Source organism: Maniola hyperantus, chromosome 10, assembly GCF_902806685.2.
Source record: "Maniola hyperantus chromosome 10, iAphHyp1.2, whole genome shotgun sequence".
In the NCBI taxonomy this organism is placed as follows: Eukaryota; Metazoa; Arthropoda; class Insecta; order Lepidoptera; family Nymphalidae; genus Maniola; species Maniola hyperantus.
Window position 1 is genome coordinate 15,281,077 of NC_048545.1, and position 13,647 is coordinate 15,294,723.

Sequence of the window (13,647 nt, forward strand, 5' to 3'; positions counted from 1 at the left end):
GCAATGAGGGTTCCGTACTACAGTCGTATTTTTTCGACATTTTGCACGATAATTCAAAAACGATGATGCATAAAAATAAATAAAAATCTGTTTAAATCTAATCTGTTCTGTTGTTGTTGATCTTTGTTAATCTGTTGTTTTTGTTTTGGTGTACAATAAAGCATATTTTACTTTACTTTACTTTACTTTAAGAATGCACAGGTGAAGACCTTTCATATGATACCCCACTTGACATAGTCACTCACTTCGAAAGTTGAAAATACTAATTATTAGTTCATGACCACAATTAATTTTTTTTTGTGTGATCTAACCCTAAATTCACGGTTTTCAGATTTTTCCCCAAATGTCAGCTATAAGATCTACCTATCTGCCAAATTTCATGATTCTAGGTCAACGGGAAGTACCCTGTAGGTTTCTTGACAGACAGACGGACAGACAGACAGACAGACAACAAAGTGATCCTATAAGGGTTCCGTTTTTCCTTTTGAGGTACGGAACCCTAAAAACTGAAAGTTTCTTTGCGTATTGTCCCCAACATAAGGATGAACGATGAGTTACTATGAAGTTTGGTTCATGGTGGCTTTGCCAGTAAACTTTTAAACTTCGAGGGCGCCTGGAAGGGGGTTGCTAATTGTGCATTTAGCATGCTTGCTTTCTTCTTTTTAACCGACTTCCAAAAAGGAGGGGGTTATTTTTAATGTATCTATGTACCTCCACCAATTTTTTCAAGGTTTCGGACCGATTTGCAATTTTTTTAAATTAACTGAAGAAACTTCCGTGGTGATCCCATAGAATTTCTGGATCCAACTGCTTAATCCTGATGCTGCAGGGTTATTGCCCGCCTAATTTATCAATATCCAAGAACTGTTCATAGTGAATTAATATTGTAGGTACCATCAACGACGTCATGCTTGAACTCCAAGTCCCAACTCTTCAACCCTGATGATTCTAGGTACAGCACTCTTAAACTATAGTGATTAAGGAACTGCACATATTTGTGACCAAGTGGGCTGGTTCTTTGGAGAAACATACCTAATGTATAACTCCCCCCCTTGAGAGGTAAGAACTACGAGCATGCGTTATGTCAGCATGCATTGATGTAATAATATAAAGTAGGTAATTGGCCGCCATCGCCGTAAAGTACAATTCCACTAATGTCCCCCTTATTTTGAGTAATTTAATAAAGCCATAAGTGTTATTAGGAGAATTATTATAAGTAGCTTGCATCTATATAAATAAACTAGCAAATGCCCGTGTCTTCGTACGCGTGGATTTAGGTTTCGAAAATCCCGTGGGAACTCTTTGATTTTCCGGGATAAAAAGTAGCCTATGTCACTCTCCAGGTCTTACACTATATCCATGCAAAAAATCACTTCGATCCGTTGCTCCGTTGCGACGTGATTGAAGGACAAACCAACAAACAAACACACTTTCGCATTTCGCAAATTCAACTCTTGAGCGGGTATAATAGGGGTAAATTTCCTAGAGACCTAGAGTTAGTACTATTATATCTTCTGTCCCTAGAGCCACACGAAAACTTTCGTTATCTAAAAGCGTGCCAAGATTTTTGGATGATAAGGCATGAAGCCAATACCCAGATTCCTTTTCGGATAGTGCTAGAAGCCTGGCACGATCTCTGTCATCATCATCATCATCATCAACCGATAGATGTCGTCCGTCGACATAGTGGGGGGTTTTTCAACGCTGCGTCTTCCGGTGCGAGGTCGCAATTCGAACACTTTGAGACAACAACGTCTATCGGTTGTAGGAACTATGTGCCCTGCTTACATTGCCACTTCAGCTTCGCAACCCGTTGAGTTAAGTCGGTTACTCTAGTTCTCCTACGGATCTCCTCATTTCTGATTTGATCACGTAGAGAAACTCCAAGTATAGCTCTCTCCATCGCCCGCTGAGTGACTCTGAGCTTTCTTATGAGGCCAACCATGTTAGCGATCATGTCTCGGATCCATAAGTCATCACTGGCATCATGCTCTGTTCGAAGACTTTGGTCTTCAAGCACTGAGGAATTTTTCTCTTCATTCATTTCGATCTCTGTCACTTGTAAGATTTTGAACCAAAATCGAATGTGTCAAATCAATTTTTTTTGCGTATAGTACCTACGTTTCTTCGGGATGTCGACATTGGGACATCCCACTCTCTAGGGCCTCTGCAATACCTATTCGTGCAATAGACAATTTACCTATTTCATCAGGGCTTAAAAGATTTTATTCAAGAAAATCGCATCGAGTAAGCTTACTGCTAATGCTTCTAGAATTGTCCTTTAAACTATAGCTAATGACATGACTTGAAAGTTCGATTTTAATGCTTTATACACAACACTTGCCATAGTTTATACAAAGTGTACCTTTAAGGCAAGAGGCATCTTCTAGGCAACCGCGCTCTAACTTTTTAACGACCTCCCTGGCGCAGTGGTAAGCGCTGTGGCCTTGTTAGTGGAAGGCCCCGGGTTTGATTGCCGGCAGGGTTTGGAATTTTATAATTTCTAAATTTCTGGTCTGGTCTGGGGGAGGCTTCGGTCGTGGCTATTTATGGCCCTACCGGCAAAGCCGTGGCGCTAAGCGATTAAGCGTTCCGCTACGATGCCGTGTAGACACCAAAGGGTTACCTAGGGGTTTAATAAAAACTGCCTTACTTCTTCCACGTTAGCCCGCTTCCATCTTAGATTGCATCATCACTTACCACCAGGTGGGATTGCAGTTAAGGGCTAATTTGAATCTGAATAAAAAAAACTTAGACCTCATCATTGCTTTCTTTAAAGTATGACTATCGTCAAGCTTATTCTGCATTTAAAAAAAGCTTGTATGGCTTTTTTTTTTTTTTTAATTTATATAGCGAGCAAACGAGCAGGCGGGTCACCTGATGTTAAGTGATTATTCCGTTTATATCCACCCTAAAACAGCCATCCCAGGATGTATATTAGGTATCGTATGGCCGTCTATACACCCCGCACTACAAAATCTAAATATACACGCTGAAATTTTGATGGTTGTTTTCCCGAAGCGAAATGATTTTGTCGTGATATTACAATCGATTTAAAAATATAAAAAAATATTAGAGTCAAAAATGTCAAATTTACAATCGAGAAAAACAAAAATCGAATGAGACCTCGAACCAATAGTGATACCGCGTGCGTGCAGGCTAGTTTATGTCGTATCACTACACGCGAGAGCTTATTTTGCTTTAAACTTTTTCACTTTATTGGCAGCGCGGTTCGAGTGTATGTACCTAAATGCTAATCACGTTACTTCTAGGGCGTTACTATTGTTTCTCACACTTTCGAGTTGTCGATTTTTTTTTAATTATTTCAAAACAAAAACATTTTTATTTTTTAAGTTTAACTCAAAATTTCGATAGTACTACTGAGGGCAAATCGTTTTGCCGCGGGAAGACAACCACTAAAATTTCACCGTGTATAAAAGGAAAAGCTGACTGGCTGACTGATGTATCAACGTACAGCTCAAACTACTTACTATACTACCTAGGGCACTGGGCACTGGGCACGCAAGTTTTGGTCCCACTAAAATGATATTTCGACACATTTCTACTCCTAGTAGATCTTCAATGCAGGTTAAGTCCATACGGAAAATGGCGATAACCAAAGCATGTGTCGTAATGTAACATTACATATACAAATTACAATGGTGCCGGCGGCGCGTGAAATTATGACAATATTATGACGTTTCCTGCACCTGCAGGCAATTTGCTGTCTTGGGACATCTTGTATTTTGATTTACCTACTTTATGTCGGTATTCCAAGCACTAATTGCTTAATATCACATTAGCTTTTATTACACGACTGGCCAAAAAAAGGATTGTAATATTTTCAGTGTAATGTATAGTACGCGACGGCTCGAGATGGCAATCAGGGTGTGAGACGTATCGACGTGATTTTTTGCATGGGTATAGTGTAAGAGTGACATAGGCTACTTTTATCCCGGAAAATCAAAGAGTTCCCACGGGATTTTTAAAAACCTAAATCCACGCGTACGAAGTGTCGCGCATCAGCTAGTTTATTATCCAAGATGTAACTGTTGATATAAGTTACGACATAATATCATCATAATGTACTGGCAGCCTTTCTCTCCCGCTACTGTGTCAAGAATTGCCACAAATCTATCGCTAGAAGCTCGACTTATCAATGCAATACCTATTTATCGTCTTCTTAATCTTACTGATAATCAAAATGATACTTTAATGCCTTGCACATAGAGTTCTTACTTCTGATCAACTATTCATATATCAATATACGCATCATCAGACATGCCAACCTAACTGCAACTTAGATCAGCAGCAAATAGTTTACACTACGGGCCAAAAAACTGACTCTGACTGACTGACTGACTGATCTATCAACGTACAGCTCAAACTTCTGGACGGATCGGGTTGAAATTTTTCATGCAAAATAGCTATTATGACGCAGGCATCCGCTAAGAAAGGATTTTTGAAAACTCATTCCTTAAGGGGGTAAAATAGGGGATTGAATTTTTTTTTTTTCGCCACCCATCGCTGGCTTAGCATGTTCTCCTTTTAGAATGAGTAGGGTTTAGGCCATAGTCCGCCACGCTGACCTCAGGCCAGTAGACTGGCTACTTTATACAAGAAAGCGCAGCGTTGGAAAACCCTCTACAAGTGGACACTAAGAGAGCCGCTAGATGTCAGGGGCGAAGACCGTGGCATCCGGAAGACCCTACAAGCGACATAATAATATGTCCGCAGGTCCTATGCAGTGGATCAGTTAATGACAATGATGATAATTTGAGTCAATCTTCAATACGATGACCCAAAAAGGTGGTGGAGGTAGTGGCGCACATTCGAAAAGCCATGGCTATAGGCAAAACAAAAACCTCTTATGAAAAGTCAAATACCCACCAGTTCGGAAAGCAAAATCTGCTGAGAAAGTACTCGAAAGAAACTCAACTGTCATTTCAACCATGGACGTCTACTATATTCAAGAATCGGAATAGACAATGTTGGCTGCTGACTTGTCGGCACATGTGAAGTTACATAACGAGTGTCATTTAGGTTTTTGCCAGTTCACAAAAAGCTCGTAATTGTGTTGAGTGGGACCGGTTATTAAGTCATTCGGTCGATCATACAATCATGTGTGTTAAAATGTTCACTTTCACTCACTCGAAACAAGTGTGAGTGAATCACAATGAAAATAGGTAGCTTGAAAAGGGCAAATATATCGCTAAGAATCATATCAGTAGGTACCTATATTATAAATGCGAAAGTGTTTTTGATTGTTGGTTTGTCCTTCAATCACGTCGCAACATGACAACGGATGGACGTGATTTTTTGCATGGGTATAGTTAAAGACCTGGAAAGTGACATAGGCTACTTTTTATCTCGGAAAATCAAAGAATTCCTACAGGATTTATAAAAACCTAAATACACGCGTATGAAGTCGCGGGCATCAGTTAGTTTCATAATAAAATAATAGTTTGTTGACAGTTTCTCGACACTGAATATAAATGATCCCGACTTAACAGGTACCTCATAAACCTTGTAATATTTAAGCCGAATCCGGGATTCGAACCCGGGACTTCATGATACGGCAGCCAAACTAGCCAATAAACTAATGAGGCCAGGAGTAAGATTAACTTTAGCTACTTTTGATTACATTAATAAGAAAAGAGAAAGAACTGAAACTTAGGTATTTTATTGCCTAGTCTACAACAAAGTTTACTACTTACTACTATTTATACAACTAGTTAACAGGTAACTTAAACGTTACAGCTAACCGTAACAAAAAATAAATAAAACTAAAGAATTAAGTAAATTATTTCATTGCTTAGTTTAGAATTTCCAGCGATATAAATGTTTCACTATCACAGTTTATGACAGTTAGTGAACTTATAACAAAACCTCGAGACATTGACGTAACTGGCAGGCGTCAAATGTTACCTACATTGGACTCTAGGTAGGCTGTGAAATGGCTATTTTTCTTTGATTTTGCGTTATCCAGAGCTAATAATCAGAATAATTGACAGATCGTCGATTCGGGATCAAACCGAGAGTTCCCTCACCCTAGTTCACTCTGATTATCAAGTCAACATGTTCCAACAACGCCAGTGTCCTCCTATTATAACACCTAGATCGCTGAGAACCTGGATAGAAATAGAATTATTTTTAAATGTAGCGCACCACTGCAATAATCGATTATTTGAAATCAAAGAACTCATGATGTCTGCAATCATAATTCCCCTCATTCCACCATTCCCTGAACTTCTTCCACACAGTGGCTTCCGACACCTTGTCTTCATCGTTAAGCAAGGCGCATAGTTGGCATACATCCCTCTTCGGCACATTATTGATGGTATACTTCTTCTTCTTCTTTCTTCTTTGGGGCTATACAGGTCCTTATTATCCCTGAATCACTGCGACCGTCTCCGATCTATTGTGTTAGCCTCCACTTCACATTTCCTTGTCAAATCCAGTGGCCGCCAGATATAGCAGCACCTTCTTGACTGGAATTGAAGTAACATCCTCCGGATAAATGATGTGTCTCCCTAGGTGGACGCTACGTTTGTGCATCAGAGCAGGGCAGAAGCAGATAATGTGCATCGGAGTCTCGGGAGACTCGTGGCACAGCCTGCAGATGTCCGAGCCCTGGAGCTTAAGGTTATACATGTGCCTTTTCAGGCCACAGTGACCCGTTAAAGCTCGCACCAGGATGCACATGTTACTTCTGTTAAGCGACAGCACCTCAGATGCTACCTTCTTGCTGAAGGATTTAACCATCGCTTTCGAGTGGTTTAACCCTGGCAAGTTTCTCCAGCGGTTGAGTGTGTCATAGTAGCAATAGGTTAGGAGGGTGAGTTGAACCAGGCTTTTAGGTATACCGCAGACAGGCTCTGGGCCTATCTGACGTGCCTTTGCGCCTGATTTTGCCAGAATGTCCGCATTTTCGTTGCCTACTATTCCGGCGTGCCCTGGCACCCATCTTAGAACCACCCTGTTGTGTTGGGCCAGGGTGTTTAAGTTTACTCTGCAGTTTTCAACCAGTCTCGAGTTAACAACCTCTGAAGACAGAGCTGAAAGAGCTGCTTGGCTATCCGAATGAATGTAAATCGTTTTATTGACGTGGTTGTGTTGCAGGATGGTTTCCACACATATTATTATGGCGTATACCTCCGCCTGGAAAATAGATGTATAGGCCCCCAGGTTACGGTACAGTTTGATCCTGGGTTTCTCTCCATAGATTCCACATCCTACGTCTTTGCCTGACTTTGAGCCATCGGTGAACCATTTTAAACATCCCGATGGCCATGTGATTTTGTTGTTTGTCCAATCCTCCCTATCTGGGATTTCCACAGAAAAGGATCTCTGGAAGTTGTATTTTGGGATCATCGTGTCTGACGGCATTCCCAAAACTGGAATCTCGAGTACTGAGTTCTGCAAGTCCCTCAGTGTTTTAGATAGCCAATTCACCTTTCCTTGGCTAATCAGCCTATACATGCCCATTCTCGCCTCCTTCATCAAATACAGGAAGAGAGGAGGTAAGTTGAGAAGAGCTTCTAAGGCTGCCCCCGGAGAGGTGCTCATAGCTCCAGTGATAAGTAGGCAAGCAGTTCTTTGGATACTGCCAAGTTTATACTGGGTTGTAACCTGCGTCAATTTGCTACACCAAACCACGGAGGCGTACGATATCATCGGCCTCACAATGGCTGTATAGAGCCAGAAGGTCACTTTTGGTTTAAGTCCCCATCTTGCTCCCGCAAATCGACTACATATGCCTAAAGCCGATTTAGCCTTTTTGAGCACTCCATCGACATGCGAATTCCAGGTCAATTTCTGGTCTAAAGTGATGCCCAGATATTTGACCTCGCATGAGAATGGTATGCTCCTATTGTTCAGCTTCGGCGACTCGAGTTTATCAAGGTTACGCCTTCTAGTGAATGGTACTATCACTGTCTTGACAGTGATCTTGATCACCGCGTTGACAGCTAGTTGGTTTTCTCTGCACCATTTTTCGATGGTGTTAAGTGCTCCCTGCATGAGATACGAGATCGTGCTCTGGCAGTTCCCACGTACCATTACCACCAGGTCATCAGCATATCCCTGCGTGTCGATACGGAGTTCAGCCATCTCATACAGTAGTTTGTCTACAGCAAGAGTCCACAGCAGGGGCGATAAGACGCCTCCTTGCGGGCATCCTCTTGTTGTGAGCACTTCAATCGAGATGTTATTTAGCTCAAATTTGGCTATGCGATTCGAGAGCATTGCCTCCACCCATCTGGTGGTGGTCGTATCGGCCAGTTTATCGGCCAGCCCATCCACCAGTGTGCGGGTTGGAGTGTTGTCAAATGCCCCCTCGATGTCTAGAAACGCCGCGAGGGCGATTTCTTTGTCCTCCAGAGCCTTTTCAACCTTGTCGACAAGGTTCAGCAGGGCCGTTTCCGTAGATCGTCCCCTGCAGTAGGCATGCTGGGTGTAGTGTATAGGCTTCTCGATGAGAAGCGTATCCCTTATGTACCTGTCAAGCATCTTCTCCATCGTTTTCAGTAGGAACGAGGAGAGGCTGATGGGTCTGAAGGACTTTGGTAACCCATAGTCCTTCTTCCCTGCTTTAGGTATAAAAATGACCTTCACTGTGGTCCAAGCCTCTGGTATGTAACCCCAGGCATAACTCGCCCTAAAAATCTTTACCAGGATTGGGATCAATAGTTCCACGCCTCTCTGCAATAGCAGGGGCGTAATGCCATCGATCCCGCTCGATTTGTTAGCGCTGAAAGAATTGATGGCCCACCTCACGGCCCCGGGTCTAAAGACAATGGCAGCTCTCCTCCAGTCCTCTGAGCGGGGCCGGTGTGGAGCGCGCGCCAGAGTGCGACTAGCGTTCAAGGAGACCGCTCCCGGGAAGTGAGTTCTAGCCAGCAGTTCAAGGGTTTCCTTCTCATTTGAAGTGAATGAGCCGTCTGGTCCCTTTAAAAGTCCCAGTTGGCTCGGAGAGGCCTTGGAGAGCAATTTGTGGAGTCTCGCGCTTTGAGGCAGACAATCGATTTCCTCACAGAACCTCCTCCACGATGCTCTCTTGGCTCTCCTGATCTCTTTACTATATTCCGTCAGGGCTTTCCTATATATATCCCATTCATTGGTCCTTTTAGCCCTGTTGAATAGTTTCCGTGTTTTATCACGGAGTCTTTTTAACTTCGAATTCCACCACGGTGTTTTCCGCTTCGAGGTCCTGACCTTGAGGGGGCAGCTGTCCTCGAAGGCTTTGATCATACCCTCGGTGACAGCCTCCACCGCAAACTCAAGACACTCCAGCGTTTTGATACTCTTAGGGGTTAACCTCAGATTTTCCTCTAGGTTCTCAAGATATTTGGCCCAAGAGGTGCACTTTGGATCCCTAAAAGTTAGCGTTTCCATCTCAGACACAGTTGTCAAAGCGAAGCTTATGTGCCTGTGGTCTGACATGGAAACTTCTGTACTTACCTCCCAATTTGTTATGTATCTGGTTAAGTTAGTAGTAGCAAAGGTGATGTCTAGTACCTCCTGTCTGACTCTCGTAACAAAGGTAGGAGTACAGCCCCTGTTCAAGAGCTGGAAGCCATTTGCGAGAAGAAAATCGTAGAGGTACTCACCTCTGTCGTTGGTGTCGCTGCTTCCCCAGGCTTCGTGATGGGCGTTAGCATCGCATCCCACCAGTAGTTCCGCGTCGTGTTTCCGGGCGTAATCGACCACTGGAAACAGGTCAACTGCGGGATTATCAATCTCACCGGGTAGATAGGCCGAGCAGACAATGATTCTGCGCCCTTCCCACCCCCTGAGATTGACGTAGGCTGCCACTAGGTCATCAGTACAAAGTTCTGGAACAGGCAGGAAGTTCACGTTTTTGTTAAAAACAATGCAGGCTCTGGGTCTGGTGCCACTGGTACACGCTAACAACTTACCCCCAGCGTTTAACCCCAGAATGGTAGAGCTGGACACCCATGGTTCTTGAATGAGAGCGAGGTCGGCTTTTCCTTCCACAAGACAGCGCTCCATCACGGCAGCCGCAGCGGCCGCGTGGTGGAGGTTGGCCTGGAGGATCCTCGCGTGGGTGTCCGAGCACGCCATTATTTGGCTCTTTTATAGCCGGGAGGGTATCGAACACGTCCTCCCTCCGATCGAGGCGTCGAGCGTCCTCTTTCAGAGGGAGTCCCTCTGGGTGCCCCTCCCGGCGGCTTCTTTTTGCCCTTTTTTCCCTTTTTGGGGCCGCCAGCCGCGTCCGCCTGACCAGCAGTTCTGCCCCCTGTTCCCTGCGGCCCCGAGGAGGTACTTCCCGCGGTCACATTACGTCCCGGCGGAACCCTCCCCAGACCGCTAGGCCCAGGAGCGGCAGTCTCAGAGCTGGTGCTAGCAGTCGCAGCCGTACTCGGCCCCGCTTGCGGGGCTTGGTGCTCCCCCCTGAGGCGGAAGGTCAACTTTTTGCAGCCAAGATTGACCACAAAGTTGTTAGCACGAAGGATCTCAGCCGACTGCTCGTCGATGGCAAAGACGGCCACCGTACCCGTCTGAGACCTCGACTCGCTGACGATCCTCCAATGCTCCGCACTCAGATCCGGGTTCTGATACGAGATCATGAACATCGCATCCGAGGCGTTTTCCGCCTCAAGCGTGGGGATTAGGGCGGTGGCAATCCACGGCTTCGGCAGCTCACCCTCGTTTAACGTGGAGAGCTGCGCCTCCGGCCATGGCTTGCACCTGCTCATTTCTTCCACAAGCCAGTCCTTACTTTCCTGGTTATCGCAAGTGACCAGTAGCCATCCTGGCTTGTGGGAGATTGAGACAAAACTTGGTCCACGGCCAGTCTTGGCGTGTTGGCGACGCCGTCCCTCAAGGCAGATAGCCTTGCTGATGGCGGCGTGGACCAAGTTCATCTGATCCGCCGTCATGGGTTCTATATTCTTAATCCCCACTCTGACGGATCCGGCGATGTCCCTATAACTCGGGGGCGGATTAGAGCGCCCCTCGGGTGTGGTGGACGTTTTGGGCGCCTTCCTCGGTTGCTCCTTAGGAGATTCCTCCTCCGACCTGCCCCTTTTCAGGTTCTGTTCGCCGGTCGGCCTACTAGAGGAAGGAGTTCCCTGGGAAGGGTTGTTGACTAGTGTAAGGGCTTCCCCAATGGCCGTCCCATCCTCCACTAGTCGCCAGAGGCGTCTCCGCCTCGCACCACTCAGTCGTGTGTAGGCATTGGCCATCCCGAGTGGTACACGCTTTGGTACATAGGGAGCCACCGAGGGCGTACCGGGGGCGTTTCCACCTCCATCCACCGCGGGGTGACTTCCAGATGTGCCGGAAGTTCCAGGTTCGGGGTCCATTGTATTCCCCCGCTCCTGTGGGATCTCAGGCTGTGCAGAGTCCATAGAACTCCTCTGCTCCTGAGAGGCGTCAGGTTGGGCAGAGTCCAAATCCCTCCTCTGCTCCTGAATATTTCCACCATTGTTGGTGTTAACAGGTTTCTGTTGGTTTGTTTTGTTTTCCATACAGTTCCCACGAGTACACGGGATATAAAAGGTCCACAGACACCGGCAGAGCCCTAGTACCGGCCGAAGGGCTAAATACTGCCTCGATTCGCCCCGGTTTCGAGGAGACACCGTTTGAGACTGAGCACCCCCCCAGCCACGCATCCCTCGGCACGGTTCGTATGACACCTTGGATTGGGGTTTTTGGTGACGAGGTTTTCTCCTCCAAGGAAGAGGATAGGGATGTGGGAAGGGTAGGAATCGGAAGTCCGGCTAAGGGTTTCTGTTACGTCTGTTTCAGAGGGAATCAGACCAAAAACGGGCAGCAACCACGAGAAGGAATGCACCCTAAGCCTTGCCTGGGGGATCTACGTGACTTGCACTCTCCCCCCAGGCCATTCGCCAGCCCCAGCCCCGGACAGGTGCTGGGAATAGAGATGAGCCCAGGCTGCCCCAATCTGAAAAGAAAGTTAGCCTACGCTCTCCTCCGCCCAAAAATGGTATACTTGTAATGGTTTCTCCATCGAAAGAAGTCGTAGAACTTCGTTCTGTTGTTGATGATGTCGTTCATTTTGTAGGCGAGCTCCACTTCTCCAAGCTCACGGGCATCCAAATATGCACTATCGGGAACAAATCTGTAAAACACTACCATTATCACTACCATTATCACTACCGTTATTATCACTACCCTTATTATAAACGCGAAAGTGTGTTTGTTTGTTGGTTAAAACATCCGTCACAAAAGAAAACATCAGTGAGGAAAGCTGCATGACTGAGAGTTCTCCATAATGTTCTCACAAGTGAAGTTTTTCAATCTGCACTTGTCCAGCGTGGCGGTCTATGGCCCAAACTTTTCTCATTCCGAGAGGAGACCAGTGCTCAGTAGTGGGTTAGCAGTGGGTTGATCATGATGGATTATTTCCCGAACCTGGAATAATCTGCGCCACATAAAACGATCGGCACTGCATAATGGTTCAAAGCCCTCAACAGTTCCTCGGTGACATAATCCGATGCCAACGAATTCTCAAAAGCCAAGTAAAAGTAGTAATTATTCTCAATTAATTTATTGCAGATCCATTGACGTATGGTCTTTTTTCCTGGACATTCATGGGTTCCACATCTCCCGTAAATATCAACGGTTAAACCGAACCTAACTAACTGAACCCTTAGTTTCTTAACCAATTCCTCTCTTTGGTTCAAAGTTTTAACCACCCATGCAGCTGCTTTGAACTTATTTGACAACTTTGATTTTAAGTCTTCGTTTATAGGTAGCATTTTCTTTACCCATTTCATATTTACGCTCGGACCCACTCTATTGCCTTGCAAATCGTATATGTTTATATTCGTAGCAACAATATCAGAATCAAGCTTATACGTCCAGGTCAGGTTGAAGAATCCATCAAAGTATTCGAAACACATCGGTGTATACGCAGCTGACTCGTACGCGGCGAAAATGTACTTCTGTTTCAGTGACCTTTCCTTCAATAATTCATTTTTTTGTAGTATCTTTATGTCCAAGGCGTTGAATACTACAGCATCGAATTCTTTCACACTGGATAACAAGTGTACATCATCAGTAGCAAAGCAATTTTTGTACGCACAGTTGTTGTTTATAAAAGTTTCATCTCCTTTTTCTAGGAGCTTGAATTTAGTTGAGTTCGGCCATACAAGAATGAATTTATATTCGTTTTTATGATCGTTTCTTATTGTATAATTTCTTACCGAGCCTTGGTTGAGATTTTCGGACATGTTGGCTAAATAATATAGTTTTATACAGGTATAAGAGAGTAACGTTATAAGAATGTAACACCAAACTGAAATTGCTAAAAGAGCAATTTCAGTTTGGTGTTACATTGTTCAAATAAAAAGACGTTAACATCATTTTGAAAATATGTTACTCGTAGAACTTTTCTATTTATTTTTAATAAATTATTGATTTAAGCTTAATAATAGGACCCCCTCATGCGCCATTTTAACTCTATCAACAACATCAACTGTCATGTCAAAAGACTAAAGTAAAATCGTACTTTTATACAATATAAGTGCGATTTTACTTTAGTCTTTTGACATGATACAAAAAGTTAAAACGGCGCGTGTGGAGTTAAATTTTAGACGTATTATTCACAATTTTAGTATGAAAGATTTGACAGTCATATTATTGACAATTTACTGA

At 44.4% G+C, this 13,647-nt stretch overlaps 1 protein-coding gene across 1 annotated transcript; it reads right to left on the reverse strand.

The window, feature by feature from the left end:
• Nucleotides 1-11,949: 11,949 nt before the first annotated feature.
• Nucleotides 11,950-13,292, reverse strand: LOC117986165 (alpha-(1,3)-fucosyltransferase C-like). The gene is made up of 2 exons (XM_034973004.1): nt 12,403-13,292; nt 11,950-12,109 (listed from the first exon to the last, which is right to left on the reverse strand). Exons 1-2 carry the CDS (start codon nt 13,221-13,223, stop codon nt 11,950-11,952), a joined length of 981 nt encoding a protein of 326 aa, XP_034828895.1. The 5' UTR covers nt 13,224-13,292.
• Nucleotides 13,293-13,647: the final 355 nt, after the last annotated feature.

Bases quoted from the DNA above. Each gene is read 5' to 3' on its own strand.
- LOC117986165 (XM_034973004.1), bottom strand. From the start codon at position 13,223: ATGTCCGAAAATCTCAACCAAGGCTCGGTAAGAAATTATACAATAAGA. The intron at 12,110-12,402 runs GTTCGGGAAATA...AGTGTTTTACAG, and splicing joins TGTGGCGCAGATTATTCCAG to ATTTGTTCCCGATAGTGCAT.